This window comes from Lithobates pipiens, unplaced genomic scaffold, assembly GCF_037356315.1.
Source record: "Lithobates pipiens isolate NorthernLeopardFrog02 unplaced genomic scaffold, aLitPip1_a1.2 Scaffold_23, whole genome shotgun sequence".
NCBI classification, from domain to species: Eukaryota; Metazoa; Chordata; class Amphibia; order Anura; family Ranidae; genus Lithobates; species Lithobates pipiens.
In genome coordinates this window covers 88,448,418-88,465,418 of record NW_027507785.1, presented here as the reverse complement: position 1 = coordinate 88,465,418, position 17,001 = coordinate 88,448,418, and the positions used below count along the sequence as shown (strand labels likewise).

Genomic DNA, 17,001 nt, shown 5'->3' with positions numbered 1-17,001 from the left:
AGTAGCCAATAGCTTTGGTCTAGGAATTTGATCTGAGCATGCGTGGCACTTTGATCGGAATTCTCTACACACAATCGGACAAAGTCTGATCGGATCATGTTGTCGTAAAGTTTTATAGCCCAGCTATAAAACTTTGTCCGTCGGATATTCCAACGAAAACAGTCCGATGGAGCCCACACACAGTCGGATTATCCGACAACACGGTCCGATCGGACATTTTCCTTCGGAATGTTCGACCGTGTGTACAAGGGCTAAGACTGAGAACCGAGCAATCAAAGACTGCTGATCATTCAGTTCTCAGAATTTAATGAGCAGTCAGACACTGGCTCTCTGCTCTGCCCCTCCAGCGCTTAATGGAGTGCTGGGCTGTGGAGGGGGCAGAAGTGGCTGGCTCAGGCTCTCAGCAGATCACTGACTGAGCCAGCTGCCAGTCCAGGCATCTGAGTGAGTCGCAAGATTGAAGTCAGTATCTCACCAGAGATCCAGAATACAGACATTAAAGTCGGGATCTCTCCAGAGCCTGGACCAGCTGAGTGATCTCAACCGACAGTGGACTTGCCTGAATACAGGTTGCCAGAGTGCAGAACAGAGTGCACTCCTGTAACCCACAGGAAAATTATGGTCAAAAGAGCTTTGGCCCTACTTCTTCTTTAACCCCCAAGCAAGCCTATATTAGTCATATTAATGCACTTTTAACCAGAGAAAAGATCAGTACTGTATATGATGCTGTTTTTGTACTTGTCTCTGTGAGTTGGTGCTGTTCAAACCGGATGACCTAAAGCTGGCAAAACAATAATCAGTTTTATTTTGTTCAGCCAGCTGGCTGAACAAAAAAGACTGACCCGATTTCTCCATCTACACACCCGAGGTGGATGGAGAAATCCTCCATGCTGTGTCTTTGAATACACTGATCAGTGCTGCAGCCCTTTAGCGGAGATTTTTCAACAAACCCGTTCATGAAAAGTCAATCAATAAATTGACTCCTCATGAACGAGAACTGCCATACATGGATCAAAATTTGTTCCGTTTCTGCTGAACCAGCCCAATTTTGACCCCTGTATAGCCAGCTTAAGCTGGCATTAGATTGTAATGTGTATTGTCAACTTTAAAAATATGTCTTGAAACATTAACTGTGAATGTTAAAAAAAAGTATTCACCGTTTGTCTTTTTTATTTCACAAATCATCTTTTATTTGTCTTTTCCTCCTCAATGATTAGGTTTACAATATCCGACTGAAAGCAAATTTGTGAAACACTTACAGAGCTTAAAAGAATCTGGAGAAGAAAATCCAAGAATCCCCCTCGTTCCATCCACTGCAGAAGAAATGGAGCAGATGATGAAACTCTGCTCGTATGTCCGCTTTAAGATTCCACAGCAGGTAGGTGGTACTGACTGCACAGAACTGGGGACACTTACTGAGCAAATTAGTGACACATTTCGACACAAATCAGGCTATCTCACGTTTAACAAAGTCTGTGCAATAGTTTGCAGTTTATTTACTCCCTCTCCAGCACCTGGGAAGCTGGGAAATCATCTGAGACAGATTTGCAAAGTCATAGTTATCACTGTAGATCAGTGGTCATCAACCCTGTCCTCAGGGCCCACTAACAGGCCAGGTTTGCAAGATAACTGAAATACATCACAGGTGATATAATTTACTGCTCAGTGATTGCAATATTCTAGTCGGCATGTACCCAAGGTAATACATAAAACCTGGCCTGTTAGTGGGCCCTGAGGACAGGGTTGATGACCACTGCTGTAGATGACGCAAAGCAATCTCCTGCGCTCGGGTGCCCGGTAAACTGAGTAAGTGGCTCAGCCAACCCCCTTAGCAAAATCAATGGAATGTTGCCGGTCTTGCTGCCCTCCTCAGAATAATGGGTATCCTTAGAACTGAAACATACAAAAAGAACAGGAGGGCGCACCGACCTTGTGCATTACCAAAGATAACATTTTGTTCATAAAATATAACAAGAAATATACTCACAAAAAAGCTTTCAAACAAGGCTCATCAATACGCTGGCAGTTGCGAGCATTATCTCTAGATGCCTACAACCTGGACCAGATGTTTGGAGGAACCAGATGGCATCACAAACGGCTTACGTGTTACGAGGGCGAACCCTCTTCCTCAGAGCCAGAGGTCAAACTACCATTGCTGTGGCAAGAGGGTTCACCCTCGTAACGTGTATTGCTGTGGCAAGAGGGTTCGCCCTCGTAATGTGTAAGCCATTTGCGATGCCATCTGGTTCCTCCAAACATCTGGTCCAGGTTGTAGGCATCTAGAGATACTGCTTACAACTGCCAGAGTATTGATAATCACTGTAGACAAGGCAGATTTTCACGCTAAACAGACAGAACTGTGGAATAAGCAACTAATGTCTATTGTCTGTAATCGGACCTAGTGGGTTCCTTCCACAGCTCTTTTCTCTGCACATGTACAGAACAGTAATGATGAAACTACTACTTTAATAAGGTAATAATTGGGATTGCAAAAGCATTTGGGGCAGACAAGGTGCATTTTTTTAATTCTTTGTGGCTTAATCTGATTGTTTTTGCCTTTCCTGACACCTATTTTCCCCCTCATCAATATTCTAAAGAAAAGTTTAAATAAAATATTTCTGTTTTCATTACATACCCTAAAGAAGAAGTACAACCAAAGCTTGTTTGCTGCACTCCTGTGACCTGTTTTCGGCAGACAACAGGCTAAAGTCGGCTGACATGACAGTGCTGGTCCAGGCTCCGGAAAGATTGTGGCCATATGGTCGGGATCCGTTTACATGCCTGGACTGTCACCTGCCCCCTCCACAGCCAAGTGCTCCAGTGGGCACCAAGGGAATGGAGCAGACAGCAGTGACTGACAGTAACCAGCTCTTTTCTCAGGGAGCTCTGGGATTGGGAAGCAAGCGATTGGTGGTCTTTGATCACTCGGATCTCAGCCTTAGAGTTAGCGGGGGACAGATGCAGCATCAGACTGGTGCTGCCTTCACCTAGGTAAATATGATTCTAAAAAAAAAAATATTCCTATGCTTTAGCCAGGAAATAAAGCAGGCTTTATCTGACTTACCTTACCTACCTGGCTTTACCTTCTAGTGCACATGTAAGAAGTGTGCAGTGAAATGAGAGTAGGTAAATTTAAGACAGGAGAAATTGTTTACAAGTACATAAATCTGAAATATTTGTTGAGTGGAGGCATGTCAAAATTGGAAAAGATGTCTCTCTTTTGAATACCCCTAATAGATTCTGCAACAAGAACTTTATGTATTGCCCCAGAGACAGTAATTGGATTGAACCGTCCCTCTACATATGCATTTTTCCTGCTTTGAATCTAATTAGTTGCTCTACAAACATTACAGACACATTTATAAAGGAGACTCAACACAGCACCCCCTTGCAAGAAAGTTTTTTAAGCATTTTTTTCTGGCAGTCCGGGAAAGGCTGTTGTTTGTTAGATTTGTCCACATGATGTTTATTTCTGATCTGCTGATAAAAATCACACTCTCTTATTATGGGTATCCCGAGCTAATGTGCATTTCATAATACAGCATAATCTGAGCTATTTTCAGCCTTGTCTGCACAGATGGCGTGGGTAGCGGGGACTGACAGTGAAAACCATGTGTGCAGTTAGTGCCTCCGCCGTAATACCGACCTTTGGTGTATTTTAATGGAAAGGAGGCACGCTGTAACTAGGAAATCTGGTAATTTCCTTATCCAGAACTTTCCTGTATGGGAAATTCCTATAGCAAATATAGACAATACACTTGTACATTTAAAGGACCATTCCACTGTGATATTTTAGTTAGGGGTGGAGCTCAATAAGCCACTCTATTCTAATATGTCATGGATACTTCAACAGTGAGAACTTCCTGCCATGTCTAATTTAAAGTGTTCTGCCACGTACACACGACCAGACTTTCCGGCAGACTAGGTCTGATTGTGTGTGGGATAGTCCGATCGTTTTTCTTTAAAAAAATCAGACGGACCTAGAAATAGAACATGTTTCAAATCTGTCCGACGGACTCAATTCCTATCGTGAAAACCGTTCCTCTGTATGCTGGTCCGATGGACCAAATATGACGCAAGGGCATCTATTGGCTGCTGGCAATTGAATTTCCTTTTCTAGTCCCGTCATATGTCATCACGTTCAAAACTAATAGACTTTTGAACAGACTTTAGTCCGTTCATGTGTGGGCAAGTCCGTTGATTTGGAAGCCTGTCGTAACTCTGTTGGACCTTTTCTGCCAGAAAGTCCGGTCGTGTGTTTGCAGCATTAGTTCACCTTTACAGAAAAAAATTTAAAGGTGAGGTGAACTAACATTGTACACCCTCCCCACTTACCACCCCCCCCCCCCTTCCCCAGCCCTGCTGTATTTACCCCCGATCCTAAGCTGTCAGCACCTCCACAGCCAGTCAAGCGGTCCGTAGATTTGAAATCCCTGCTCTTCACCTTCTGTGTAGCACTTCCAGGACAGATCAGAGCGATTCTGATTGGTCAGTTCCATCACAGTGGGGTTGATTTACTAAACCTGGAGAGTGCAAAATCTGGTGCAGCTGTACATGGTAGCCAATCAGCTTCTAACTTCAGCTTGTTTAATTAAGCTTTTACAAAAAAAAACCTGGGAGCTGATTGGTTTCTAAGCAGAGCTGCACCAGACTTTGCAATCTCCAGTTTTAGTAAACCAATCCCAGTGAATCTTTGTGGTCCGTCCCAGAAGTGCTGCACAGAGAAGAGGGAGAAGAGTGGGGATTTCAAATTTACACTCTGCTGGACCAACTGCAGGGCACTGACAGTTTAGGAACGCCCATGGTAAGTACAGCAGGGACCAGGGGGGTGGGAATGGTGTACAGTGTTAGTTCACCTTTTTCATTTTTTCCATAAAGATGAACTAACCCTTTAAAGGACAAAAACACACAAGGGGTATTTTATCAGCTGATGCCTGATGGGCCGCTCTTTTCTTATATATTTTGAATACTACAACAGTGAGACATCCGTGCCATATTTCCCAACTCTTTATATTTCAGTCCAGAAGTTAGCTTGCTTTAATTTGGAGATACGTTGTAACCCTGAATTCTGACATTTCTAGGGGATACCCCCAAATTTGTCACCAATGCCTGGTGCAGGGATCATCTGTGAGGACAAAAAGTACAGATTTTTTTTTTTTTTAAATCAAATAAGTTTTTATTGCAAAACATACATGGTACAAACCAAACATAGACAGGAAATGCAGTCGTACAGCAGTATAGGTTTTTACGGATAAAGAAATACTGGTAATACAAAGTACAAATTAACCCGGATTGTAGACCGCTGAGACATAGGAAGTGCAATCAAAACTTAAAAAAAAGAAATAAACCAAGAACATAAACAAAAGTGGCGTTCTCTCTGAGACCATATTGCATTTTGTAACAGCTATATAAATACAGTGTTATGCACAACGTCCAGCATCCAGGTACCTAGTCCTGCTGGTCCCTACTCCTACCCCACATAAATGCCGGGAGAGAGAGAAACATAGGACTAGCCCCATTAAGAGTTTAATATTGTCTATGTGCCTCCATGCACATGCACAGATTTTTTTTTTAATAAAAGGAACGTTGAATCGTTTAAAAACAGGACTTTTATTTTGCAGGTTCAGTGCCTTGCGAAAGTATTCGGCCCCCTTGAACTTTTCAACCTTTTGCCACATTTCAGGCTTCAAACATAAAGATATAAAATTTTATTTTTTTGTGAAGAATCACCAACAAGTGGGACACAATTGTGAAGTGGAATGAAATCTATTGGATAATTAAACTTTTTTAGCAAGTAAAAAACTGAAAAGTGGGGCGTGCAAAATTATTCAGCCCCCTTGGGTTAATACTTTGTAGAGCCACCTTTTGCTGCGATTACAGCTGCAAGTCGCTTGGGGTATGTCTCTATCAGTTTTGCACATCGAGAGACTGAAATTCTTGCCCATTCTTCCTTGCAAAACATCTCGAGCTCAGTGAGGTTGGATGGAGAGCGTTTGTGAACAGCAGTTTTCAGCTCTTGCCACAGATTCTCGATTGGATTCAGGTCTGGACTTTGACTTGGCCATTCTAACACCTGGATACGTTTATTTGTGAACCATTCCTTTGTAGATTTTGCTGTATGTTTGGAATCATTGTCTTGTTGGAAGATAAATCTCCGTCCCAGTTTCAGGTCTTTTGCAGACTCCAACAGGTTTTCATCCAGAATGGTCCTGTATTTGGCTGCATCCATCTTCCCCTCAATTTTAACCATCTTCCCTGTCCCTGCTGAAGAAAAACAGGCCCAAACCATGATGCTGCCACCACCATGTTTGACAGTGGGGATGGTGTGTTGAGGGTGATGAGCTGTGTTACTTTTACGCCAAACATATCATTTTGCATTGTGGGCAAAAAGTTCGATTTTGGTTTCATCTGACCAGAGCACCTTCTTCCACATGTTTGGTGTGTCTCCCAGGTGGCTTGTGCAAACTTTAGACAAGACTTTTTATGGATATCTTTGAGAAATGGCTTTCTTCTTGCCACTCTTCCATAAAGGCCAGATTTGTGCAGTGTACGACTGATTGTTGTCCTATGGACAGACTCTCCCACCTCAGCTGTAGTTCTCTGCAGTTCATCCAGAGTGATCATGGGCCTCTTGGCTGCATCTCTCATCAGTCTTCTCCTTGTGTGAGCTGAAAGTTTAGAGGGACGGCCAGGTCTTGGTAGATTTGCAGTGGTCTGATACTCCTTCCATTTCAAAATGATCGCTTGCACAGTGCTCCTTGGGATGTTTAAAGCTTGGGAAATCTTTTTGTATCCAAATTCGGCTTTAAACTTCTCCACAACAGTATTACGGACCTGCCTGGTGTGTTCCTTGGTCTTCATGATGCTCTCTGCACTTTCAACAGAACCCTGAGACTATCACAGAGCAGGTGCATTTATACAGAGACTTGATTACACACAGGTGGATTCTATTTATCACCATCAGTCATTTAGGACAACATTGGATCATTCAGAGATCCTCGCTGAACTTCTGGAGTGAGTTTGCTGCACTGAAAGTAAAGGGGCTGAATAATTTTGCACGCACCACTTTTCAGTTTTTTATTTGCTAAAAAAGTTTAAATTATCCAATAAATTTCGTTCCACTTCACAATTGTGTCCCACTTGTTGGTGACTCTTCACAAAAAATAAAAATGTTATATCTTTATGTTTGAAGCCTGAAATGTGGCAAAAGGTTGAAAAGTTCAAGGGGGCCGAATACTTTCGCAAGGCACTGTACATAGCTAGCACAACAAAAAATGTTCCCTGTCCACCAATCGGCATTTCCTGTGATTTACATGTTTCCTCTGGGTAGTTGGATACTACATCCAACATTTTAAAACACTAGAGGAGTATGTTTAGTGTAATTCTCTAATTAATCCTATCACAGGCATAAACACAAATACACTGCTGCTGGCTTTCATGTCCCGTGCTGAGTGTCTACATGCCTTCCTGCTTAGTGAACACAGGTCACTCTGTCATTATATTTAAATGAATGTGTGTGTGTGTATGTGTGTGTGTGTATATATATATATATATATATATATATATATATATATATATTAGAGCTGCCACGACGAGTCAACGTAATCGATTACATTGACTACAAAAATACCTTGACGTGCGTGCAGGGTGTCGATGTGTCACACTGCTCCGTGTCTTCCGCTCTCCTCCATGCTGCCGTCCCCCTCTCTTCTCCCCCTCCGTGCTGCCACCCCCCTCTCTTCTTCCCCTCTGTGCTGGCGCCCCCCTCTCTTCTCCCCCTCCGTGCATCTGTCCCCCTCTCTCTTCTGTGTCCCCCTCTGTGCATCTGTCCCCCTCTCTCTTCTCCCCTCGGTATCTCAGGATGGAGAGCAGAGGTAGAAGCCGGTAAACCCGGCTCCTTCGTTTTCAGAATGGACAGAGTCAGTGACCACTGACTCTGTCCATTCACATAACTGAAACATTGTAACCTCCTGTGATTACAATGTCTCAGTTAATGAATGGAGAGAAGCCGCTGTCTTCTCTCCATTCATTATCAGTGCAGCAGAGGCTGCAGAGAAAGGGACTGGGGAATCTATGTCCCCAGTCCCTTTCCCTGTCTCAAATGGGAGATGTCAGAGGTCTGTTAAGACCCCTGATATTCACCATAGCCCCCCCAACAGGGCTGATAAAAAAATTGCAATAAATAATAAATAAATAAAAAATTGTAAAAAATAATAAACAAAACAAAAAACACACTGACACTGTCCCCACACACCTTTCCCCTTAAAAAAATAAAGCATTGTAAAAAATAAATTATAAACATTCATGAACTTCTGAACAGAAAATAAAAAGCTAAGATAAAATAATATATATATATATATATATATATATATATATATATATATATATATATATATATATATATATATATATATATATATATATATTAACTTTACAAAAAATAAGTACATAAAGAAAAGGTAAGATAGAAGAATATAACTACATACTTATATATAATATATACATGTATGTACTAGTTATATTCTTTTATCTTACCTTTTTTTTTTTTATGTACTTATCATTTTTTGTAATGTTATCCAAAGGATTAATTAGCTAATCAAAAAAAAAAAAAACACTAGATTAATTTAAAAAAATAAATAAATAATCGTATAGTTGATGACTAATCGAAAAAATAATCGATAGATTAGTCGACAGACAAACTAATCGTTAGTTGCAGCTCTAATATTAATAAATATAAATATATATATATATATATATATATATATATATATATATATATATATTTATATATACAGTATATATTATTTTTTATTATTCAGGTATGTATAAAATGATTGCATATAAATATATAAATTTATATGATGTTTTATCGCCCAGCCAATAGTGCTTTAGGCTTCTTTTAACATCTACCTGTCTGTTCTTTGCTGCTCTGCTGAAAAAAAGCCAGTTACAGCACTGAATAGTTCAACTTCCAATTTATACACACAAACGACTTCTAATGCCCCCTCCTCCTTCTCTGCTCAAATGGGGGCCCTACTGAGTTTCCATCAGAGAGGGAGTTTAAAAGCTGTGCTCTCACTTTATAAGCCCCATTATGTTTTGTGAATTATATGCTTTGGGAATTATATAAATTATATACCACCATCCCATCCCTTTAGAATGTAAGCTCTACGAACAGGTCCTCCTGTCCCTTCTGTATTGAACTGTACTGTAATTGTGCGGTCTCCCCTCTACATTGTAAAGCGATGCGTAAACTGTTGGCATTATATAAATCATGAATAATAATAATATGCTTATTCTTCATACCATAGTTAGTGTTTGCAAAATAAAGATTTTATACTAATAGCTAAAGAAAAATTTCTTTTAATCAGCAACAGAATCTGGTCCTAATTGGCATTTAGTAACAAATAAAAGCATGAAACCACAATTACATTATCTATAGCCCTCAGAAAATAACCTTAATTGTTGCGAGATAAAAAGAGAATATTTTCATAAAATTAATCCAGCTAAGGAAATGCAAAGATCACAGGATAATGAGATGTATTGCTGCGCCAAGTGTTTTAGATATATCCACCAATTATAGGAAGACGATATCAGATCTACAGAAAGAGAGTGAAATAAAAGGGAAGGATTTTATATCAAGACTAGAATTCCAGTAATTACAGAGTTATTTCACTGTACAATATGCCTTGTATCAAGTATTTAGAAGGGGCAGACCTTTCTAGTATATATAAAGGAAAATTTATATCAAATACTTACCGTAATTTTCCTTTCCTGATGGGCTCCATGGCAGCATACGTGTGGGTTAGCCCCGCCTCCATAATTACCCAATAGGACCTCTACTCCCATAAATCTTTGCTCCAAGCTGCTATCCGTGTTCCGTAACTAGCCTACTCCAACATTTGGGAGGGAACTCCTGCTGCCATGGAGCCCATCAGGAAAGGAAAATTACGGTAAGTATTTGATATAAATTTTCCTTTTTCCTGACAGGCTCCATGGCAGCATACGTGTGGGAAATAACTCGCCAAACACACCCGGGTGGGCTAAAAATGTTGAGCAAAGAAACTAGAATTTTATTTTTCATTGTCCACTGACAATACTTGTAAACCAAAATTAACAGAAGAAAGCGCAGCTGGCTCTACACAATAATGGGAAACAAAGGTATTAATTGAAGACCAGGAAGCTGCTCTACAGATAACTTCTGGTGCGACATGTCGAACTGCTGCCCAAGGGATCGAGATGCCCCGAGTTGAATGAGCTGTCACTGCCTCAGGAGGAACCATGCCCTTTGCCTTGTATGCCCTTTGAATCGTTTGGACCACCCAAGATGAGATCGATCTTACTGATGCTCGCATCCCTTTATTTTTGCCATGAAGAAGGACAAAAAGAAAGTCTGTTCGTCTGAACGAGGCTGTAGCGTCCAGATATTGTTTCAAGGTGCGACCACCATCCAGGGGATGAATCTCTTGGTTGTCTGACATTCTAAACGTAGGTAGCACGATCTCCTGATTTTCGAGAAATACTGATGTGACTTTTGGATTTGATCCAAGCATAGGGATCAGGACCACTCTGTCCGGAAAGAAAGATAGAAATGGTTCAACTGACCCAAGATTCCTAATTTCCGACACTCTTTTGGCTGAAGTTATTGCCACCAGAAACACCGTCTTGATAGTGAGATCTCCTAAAGACAGGGGAGCATCCAAACCTTTCCCAAGATCAGAAAGAAAGTCCAATACTAACGGAAGGTCCCATTTGGGAAACCTGGGCCTCTTTTGAGGCCTAAGCCTGATGGCTCCTTTAAAGAATTGTTGTATTAATGTATGATTCGCCCACGAGACTCCTGTAAAGGCTGAAATGGCTGAAACTTGTACTCTAAGAGAACTATTGCCAGAGACAAGTCTAACCCTGACTGAAGGAAAGACAAGATATCTTGAACTGCCGGAGAATTATATGAATTTGATCTAGAAGGCATGTGGCCCATAAACCTGGCCCATATACGTTCGTACACTTTATTGGTACTCTTCCGTCTAGCACTAAGAAGGGTTGGAATCGCTTCTTCTGGGAAACCTAGAGCTTCTAGCCTTCCCCTCTCAAGAACCATGCCCTGAGGTGTAGACAGGATGGGTATGGGTGTAACAGTGTGCCTTGAGACAGTAGATCTGGCCTGAGAGGCAGGGGAACTGGGTCCTGATAGCTGAGGAGCAACAGCAGAGGAAACCAAGGCCTGTTGGGCCAGAATGGTATTATCGCAATAATTTCCACCTTCTCCCCTCTGAGCCTCCGAAGGAACTGTAGGATTACAGGAACTGGAGGGAAGGCGTAGGCTCTCTGGAACTTCCAACAATCCGTGAGAGCATCTATCCCGAACGCCTGAGGATCCCTGAACCTCGAGTAGTATCTGTGCATCTTGCGATTGTACGGCGAAGCGAACAGATCGACCTCTGGAGATACTCCCAGAGTCAGAAGCCACTCGAAGACATCCCTGTGAAGGGACCACTCGTTGTTGTCTATTTTGACCCTTGACAGAAAATCTGCTTGAACATTCTGGACCCCCGGGATGTATACAGCAGAAATGTTGACCACATTCTTCTGAGCCCAGTTCATTATCGGTTCTACTTCTCGTAGTAGAGACCAACTGCGAGTCCCTCCTTGTTTCTTTATATAGGCCACCGCAGTTGTGTTGTCCAGTCTCAGCATTACTGAAGACCCTGCCACCAGATGGCGAAATGCTATTAGTGCTTGAAAGGCTGCTCTCAACTCCAGGATGTTGGAGACTACACACAGCGCCGGGAACGACCACCTTCCTTGAGCTACTTCCGTAAGGCAATGAGCGCCCCAACCTTTGTTGCTGGCATCTGAGGTTATTATCACCCAGGAAATGGGGATTATCGAATGATGGTTGCGTAGATTCTTCCCTTGAAGCCACTAGAGGAGAGACATCCTCATCGCTGGTGTAAGGAGTATGCGCTGTGATTGATTGGACGAGTCCCACTGTTGCAGAAACCCTTTCTGGAAGGGACGAGTGTGCCACTGGGCCCACTTCACCATAGGGATGGTGGCCGTCATTGGGCCGATCACTTTCAAGCATTGAAGAGCCGAAAGATGAGATGATTCCCAAGCCTTGTGAATCCTGTCCCGGATAACATAGATTTTTTCCTCTGGCAGAGAGATAGTGCCTTTTAATGTGTCAAACTGAGCCCCTAGAAACACGATCACTTGAGTTGGAACCAGATGGCTCTTCTCTAGGTTCAGGAGCCAACCAAACGTCTGTAGAGTGGAGATGACTAAACTCTTGTGAACCAGAATTTGATCTCTGTCCTGAGATAATAAGAGCAAATCGTCCAGATAATGATGGAGACGAACTCCTTTGACTCGTAAAAGAGCTACTATCGCTAGGAGTACCTTGGAGAAGACCCGAGGAGATGTTGTCAACCCGAATGGGAGACAGGTAAACTGGAGGTGTTGATTGCCAACTGCGAAATGGAGAAATTGCTGGAAATCCCTTGCTACTGGCACGTGAAAGTATGCGTCCTTCAAGTCGATTGAGATTAACCAATCCCCTAGCTGCACCGACTGTTGGATTGTAAGAAGAGACTCCATTTGAACTTTTCCTTGCAAATGAGGAAATTGAGGAAGGTCAAATCTATCACCGGCCTCCATGCGCCATTTCTTTTCTGAACCATAAACAGAGGGGAATACATGCCTTCGCCACGTTCGTCTTCTGGCACGGGCACGGCTGCGCCTTGATCCAGCAAACAACTTACGTAGGTCAATAGGACCTGTTTCTTTTTCCTCTGAGCCTGGAATTGTTGTGGGAATGAACCTTAATCTCGGAGTGTTGATGAAAGTCCACTTGTGACCCGAGGAAACCGTCATGACGGTCCAATAATCTTGAATTGAGGCCGCCCAAATTCAAAAGATTTGGTAGAATCTTGATTACCTGCGGAAGCCCCCTTTGAGGTTTTCTTAAGGGAGGATTGTCTGGACCTCCAAGATCTAGAGAACTCCCTGCCGGGTCTATAACTGCGCGCTTCTCTAGCACGATCCGAGGTCTGCCTTCTTGGAAAAATACGTTTTTGGTTTTGAAGGCGTCTGTCTTGAGGGAGGAACCCAGACCTCCCACCTGTGGCCCGGGATATGGCGCTATCTAGTTTATTACCAAACAAGGAGGTTCCCTCAAATGGTATACGACACCATGCCTGCTTAGATGTTGGATCCGCCAACCAGGGACGGAGCCACAAAGCACGGCGTGCCGAGACTGCTGCCAACATAGCCCGAGACAGAAGGCGGGTAATGTCAATAGATGCCTCCCCCAAAAAGGCTGATGCCATTCTGATCTCCTGAATGGGAGAGTCTTTAGCCGTATTCACTGAGATACCTCTCAAGAACTCTTCAACATTGTCGGCCCATGTTTCAATAGCCTTTGAGACTGCGGCTAAAGCCAAAGTTGGTTTACAAGCCATCCCTGAAGTTAGATAAATTCTTTTCAGATCTGAGTCAATTCTTCTCTCTAACGGATCTTTGAAAGATACTGTGTCTTCCAAAGGGAGAGTCACGTATTTGACTAAACGCATAAGTGCTGCGTCTACCAGAGGAGCTGATTCAAGGTGCTTCACATCATCCTCCTTAAAGGGGTACAATTTAGACACCTTTGATTGCATGGAGCTCTTCCTATCAATCTTGCTCCACTCTTCAGTAATGATTTCTCCCAATTCAGATAGGAAAGGAAAATGTTGCCGTTCCTTTTTGAGTTGTTTGAAAAACTTTCTTTGTTTGGGGAGAAGTAGTGGGTTCTTCCCATTTTAAAGCTTCTTTCACTGCCTTGACAAGAGCAGGTACTAAAGCATAATCAAATCCTACTCCTGGATCCTCTGGATCCGATTCGCTGTCAGACAAGAGCACAGAGTGGTGGCTTGGTTGAGAAGATTCCCCAGTCTCTTGTAAGAGCCCTTCACCTCCTGAAGGACATAATGGGTCTGAGGGGGATTCCATAGCGTGATGAGCTTCCCTCTGCTGCAGGGATTCCTTTACCACTCTTCTCACCATAGATTCCAAGCGTTTATCCGCACCATCTCTTTCATCTGCGACTTTAGAGAAGCAATGATCACAAAGCGATTTGTCTGATGGGATGGGCATCTTACAGCCCCAACATGAATTATCTGGTCCTCTGCTTGAATGCGAGTGACCACTGCGTTGTTCAGATCTGGAAGACCTACGGTAACCAGACTTTGACGATGATTTACGGTGGTGCGATTTTAACGATCCACTGCGACTATGCGCACTGTAATGCGGTTTCAGACCTAGAAGGGCTATAAGGAAATACACAAGAAAAGAGAGAGATACAGACCAGGCTGGTATCAAATGCTAAGGAATACTCCACAAATACACAGCAATCCAGCCATGCACATACCTGTTACAAGCGGGCAGGTCACTAGTAGGCAGTGAGGCATCCATGACTAAGAACGCTGACTGTAACAACAATAGACCCTCATAAGCAGCCATACAAAACACAGGAGCAACAATACATCAGAGCAGATCATAAACCTACCTTACACCAACCAGAGAATAGCCCCGGGAAGTCGCTGAATCTCCTGCAATCATTCCAGAATTCTGACATCTCTCACTGTGTTTTAAATATGGCGCCCATGACGTCATCAGCGGCGTCAGACGCGAGATGCCCGCGCGCATGCGCGGGAACCAAGCCTCGCTTTGGATTTGGGTCCGCGCATGCGCAGAACGCAGCGCTGGACCCGGAAACAGGGGGAGAAAGGCTGCTGGAACGCGGAAGCGTCAGCGCCTATACACAAGAACCAGCTGGCATATGAAAAGACACAGGTAGAAAAGAAAACACATAAACACTGCTGCCATGAAAAACGGAATTTTTACAGCTCACCACTCCACCAACGATCGTCTGGCCGAACAGGTTCAAGCACACACCACCGATCCACCGGGCAGATAATGGCCACCTTACATAGCAGGTAAAAAGCCGTGCGCACTTATCTTCGGATAAACAAAGTCTTCAGCGCTACTCTGCCATACACTCCATACCCATGCTTAACAGACAGGGCCTATCGGAGGAACAAAAGCTTGATAGTCGGCCAACTTGATCGTAGTGAAGATCTCTTCAGATAGGAAACACCTGTCCTATGGAGGAGGACAAAAAAGGAACACGGATAGCAGCTTGGAGCAAAGATTTATGGGAGTAGAGGTCCTATTGGGTAATTATGGAGGCGGGGCTAACCCACACGTATGCTGCCATGGAGCCTGTCAGGAAAAATGTTTTACTGTATACTACATCCCCTGTATCAGATACTAGGAGTTTTTATTATGGTAGGTTAGACAAGTGGAATTCCAGTCATACCCTAAAAAAGCCCTTTGCAGGAGGAATTAAATGAACGTGAGAAGTCCTTGCGGGGGGGGGGAGCGGAGACAGCCACCGAGGGACCCCAGAAGAGCAGGTTTGGGGCCACTCTGTGCAAAACGAGCTGCACAGTGGAGGTAAATATAACATGTTTGTTATTTAAAAAAAAAAAAACCTTTACAACCCCTTTAAGGCTTCTGTAGGACTAAGCAAACACCAAATCCAGTTTTTATGTTAACGCAAACAAAAACCTTCCTTTACCTTCCCTAACTGAGCCAAATCCTCCTTCATTTGTGTCTCACATGCTTCCCCTCCCAGATACTGCAGCTCACATTGGGAGGGTTTCAGCTACCTAGGCAGTGCTGTCAATCCAGAAAGTAATGGACAGGACTAGGTGTAGGCAGATGCTGATTGACAAGCTGCAAGCTCATGAATCAGAACTGAAAATGCTACAAAATGCCCCCTACAGCATTTTTTCTTGCCACTGCAGTGCAAGCTGACACAGCCTACATAAGAGCGGCAACTCTGCTCTGATTTCAGGAGGAATGCAGCATTGCTGCCACACTATCACAGAAAGCTGCATTGGGTAACTTTACAGGTAGACACAAGAGAAAACTGTAATGCCCTGTACACACGACTGGTTTTCTGATCGGAATAAACTCTGAAGGTTTTTCTGACGGAATTCTGCTGAAACTGTCTTGCATACACACGATCAAACCAAATTCCGACCATCAAGAATGCAGTGACGTAAAACACATATGACGGGACTAGAAAAAGGAAGTTCAATAGCCAGTAGCCAATAGCTTCTGCCTTGTACTACAGAGCACGCGTTGTTTTAGGTATGTTGGAACAGCATACAGACGAGCGGTTTTCCCGATAGGAATTGGTTCAGTCGAAAAAATTTAGAACATGTTCTCTTTCTAGGTCCATCAGAATTTTAAACGTAAAAAGTCTGATGGGGTATACACACGATCGGAATATACGATGAAAAGCTCCCGTCAGACTTTTTCTGTCCGTCATTCCGCTCGTGAGTATACGGTATTAGTGCAGATGCACATATCATTAGGTGCTGTAGTGCATATTTTAATGGGAGGCCATAGTTCAACCACAAATAAGTGCTATGGAAGTGTCTGTCTGCTACATTTATAGCCCCAGTGTTGAATGTGAAGAAACTGCAGAGAAAAGCTATGAAACCAGCCTGTATTTAATTAATTCTATGTTGAATAAGTAACAGATCTTTAATATTTAATCCACGTTAAACATGTTTATTTCTAGGTGCTACAGGGACTTGTGGATGTTCGCATTCCTCATAATGAATTTTACAGAACATGTAAGTAAAAGGCCATCTGCTGTAAAAGATTAGAAAATGACTGTATTCACTACGTTCACAGTTCGCAGCAGTCTCTGGACATTGGATTGTGTTTCAGAGGGCAGTAGAACAGTGGCTTCCAGGCAATCGGGAGGCAATACTGCATGGAACCAACACGCCGCAACTGAGCCAAGCATTTGACTCCTGGTTGCAGCGCAAACTCATTGACTTTAATGGGTAAGTTTGAGAGGGGGTGCCACCTGTCAACTAGGCAAGCCAAGTTAAATAGCGTATACGATCCCCCCTGGCTGCCTTATTAGGTTTTTGGGGG

General features: G+C 43.0%; 1 protein-coding gene across 4 annotated transcripts in view; it reads left to right on the top strand.

The window, feature by feature from the left end:
- The window catches only part of ABHD6 (abhydrolase domain containing 6, acylglycerol lipase), an 80,184-nt gene that overhangs the window by 53,468 nt on the left and 9,715 nt on the right, over positions 1-17,001 (top strand). For all 4 annotated transcript variants that reach the window (XM_077451995.1, XM_077451996.1, XM_077451997.1 and 1 more), the window contains exons 6-7: positions 1,218-1,378; positions 16,637-16,691. In XM_077451995.1, the coding sequence (XP_077308121.1) occupies positions 1,218-1,378; positions 16,637-16,691 (216 nt within the window). The remainder of the gene's footprint in view (positions 1-1,217; positions 1,379-16,636; positions 16,692-17,001) is intronic.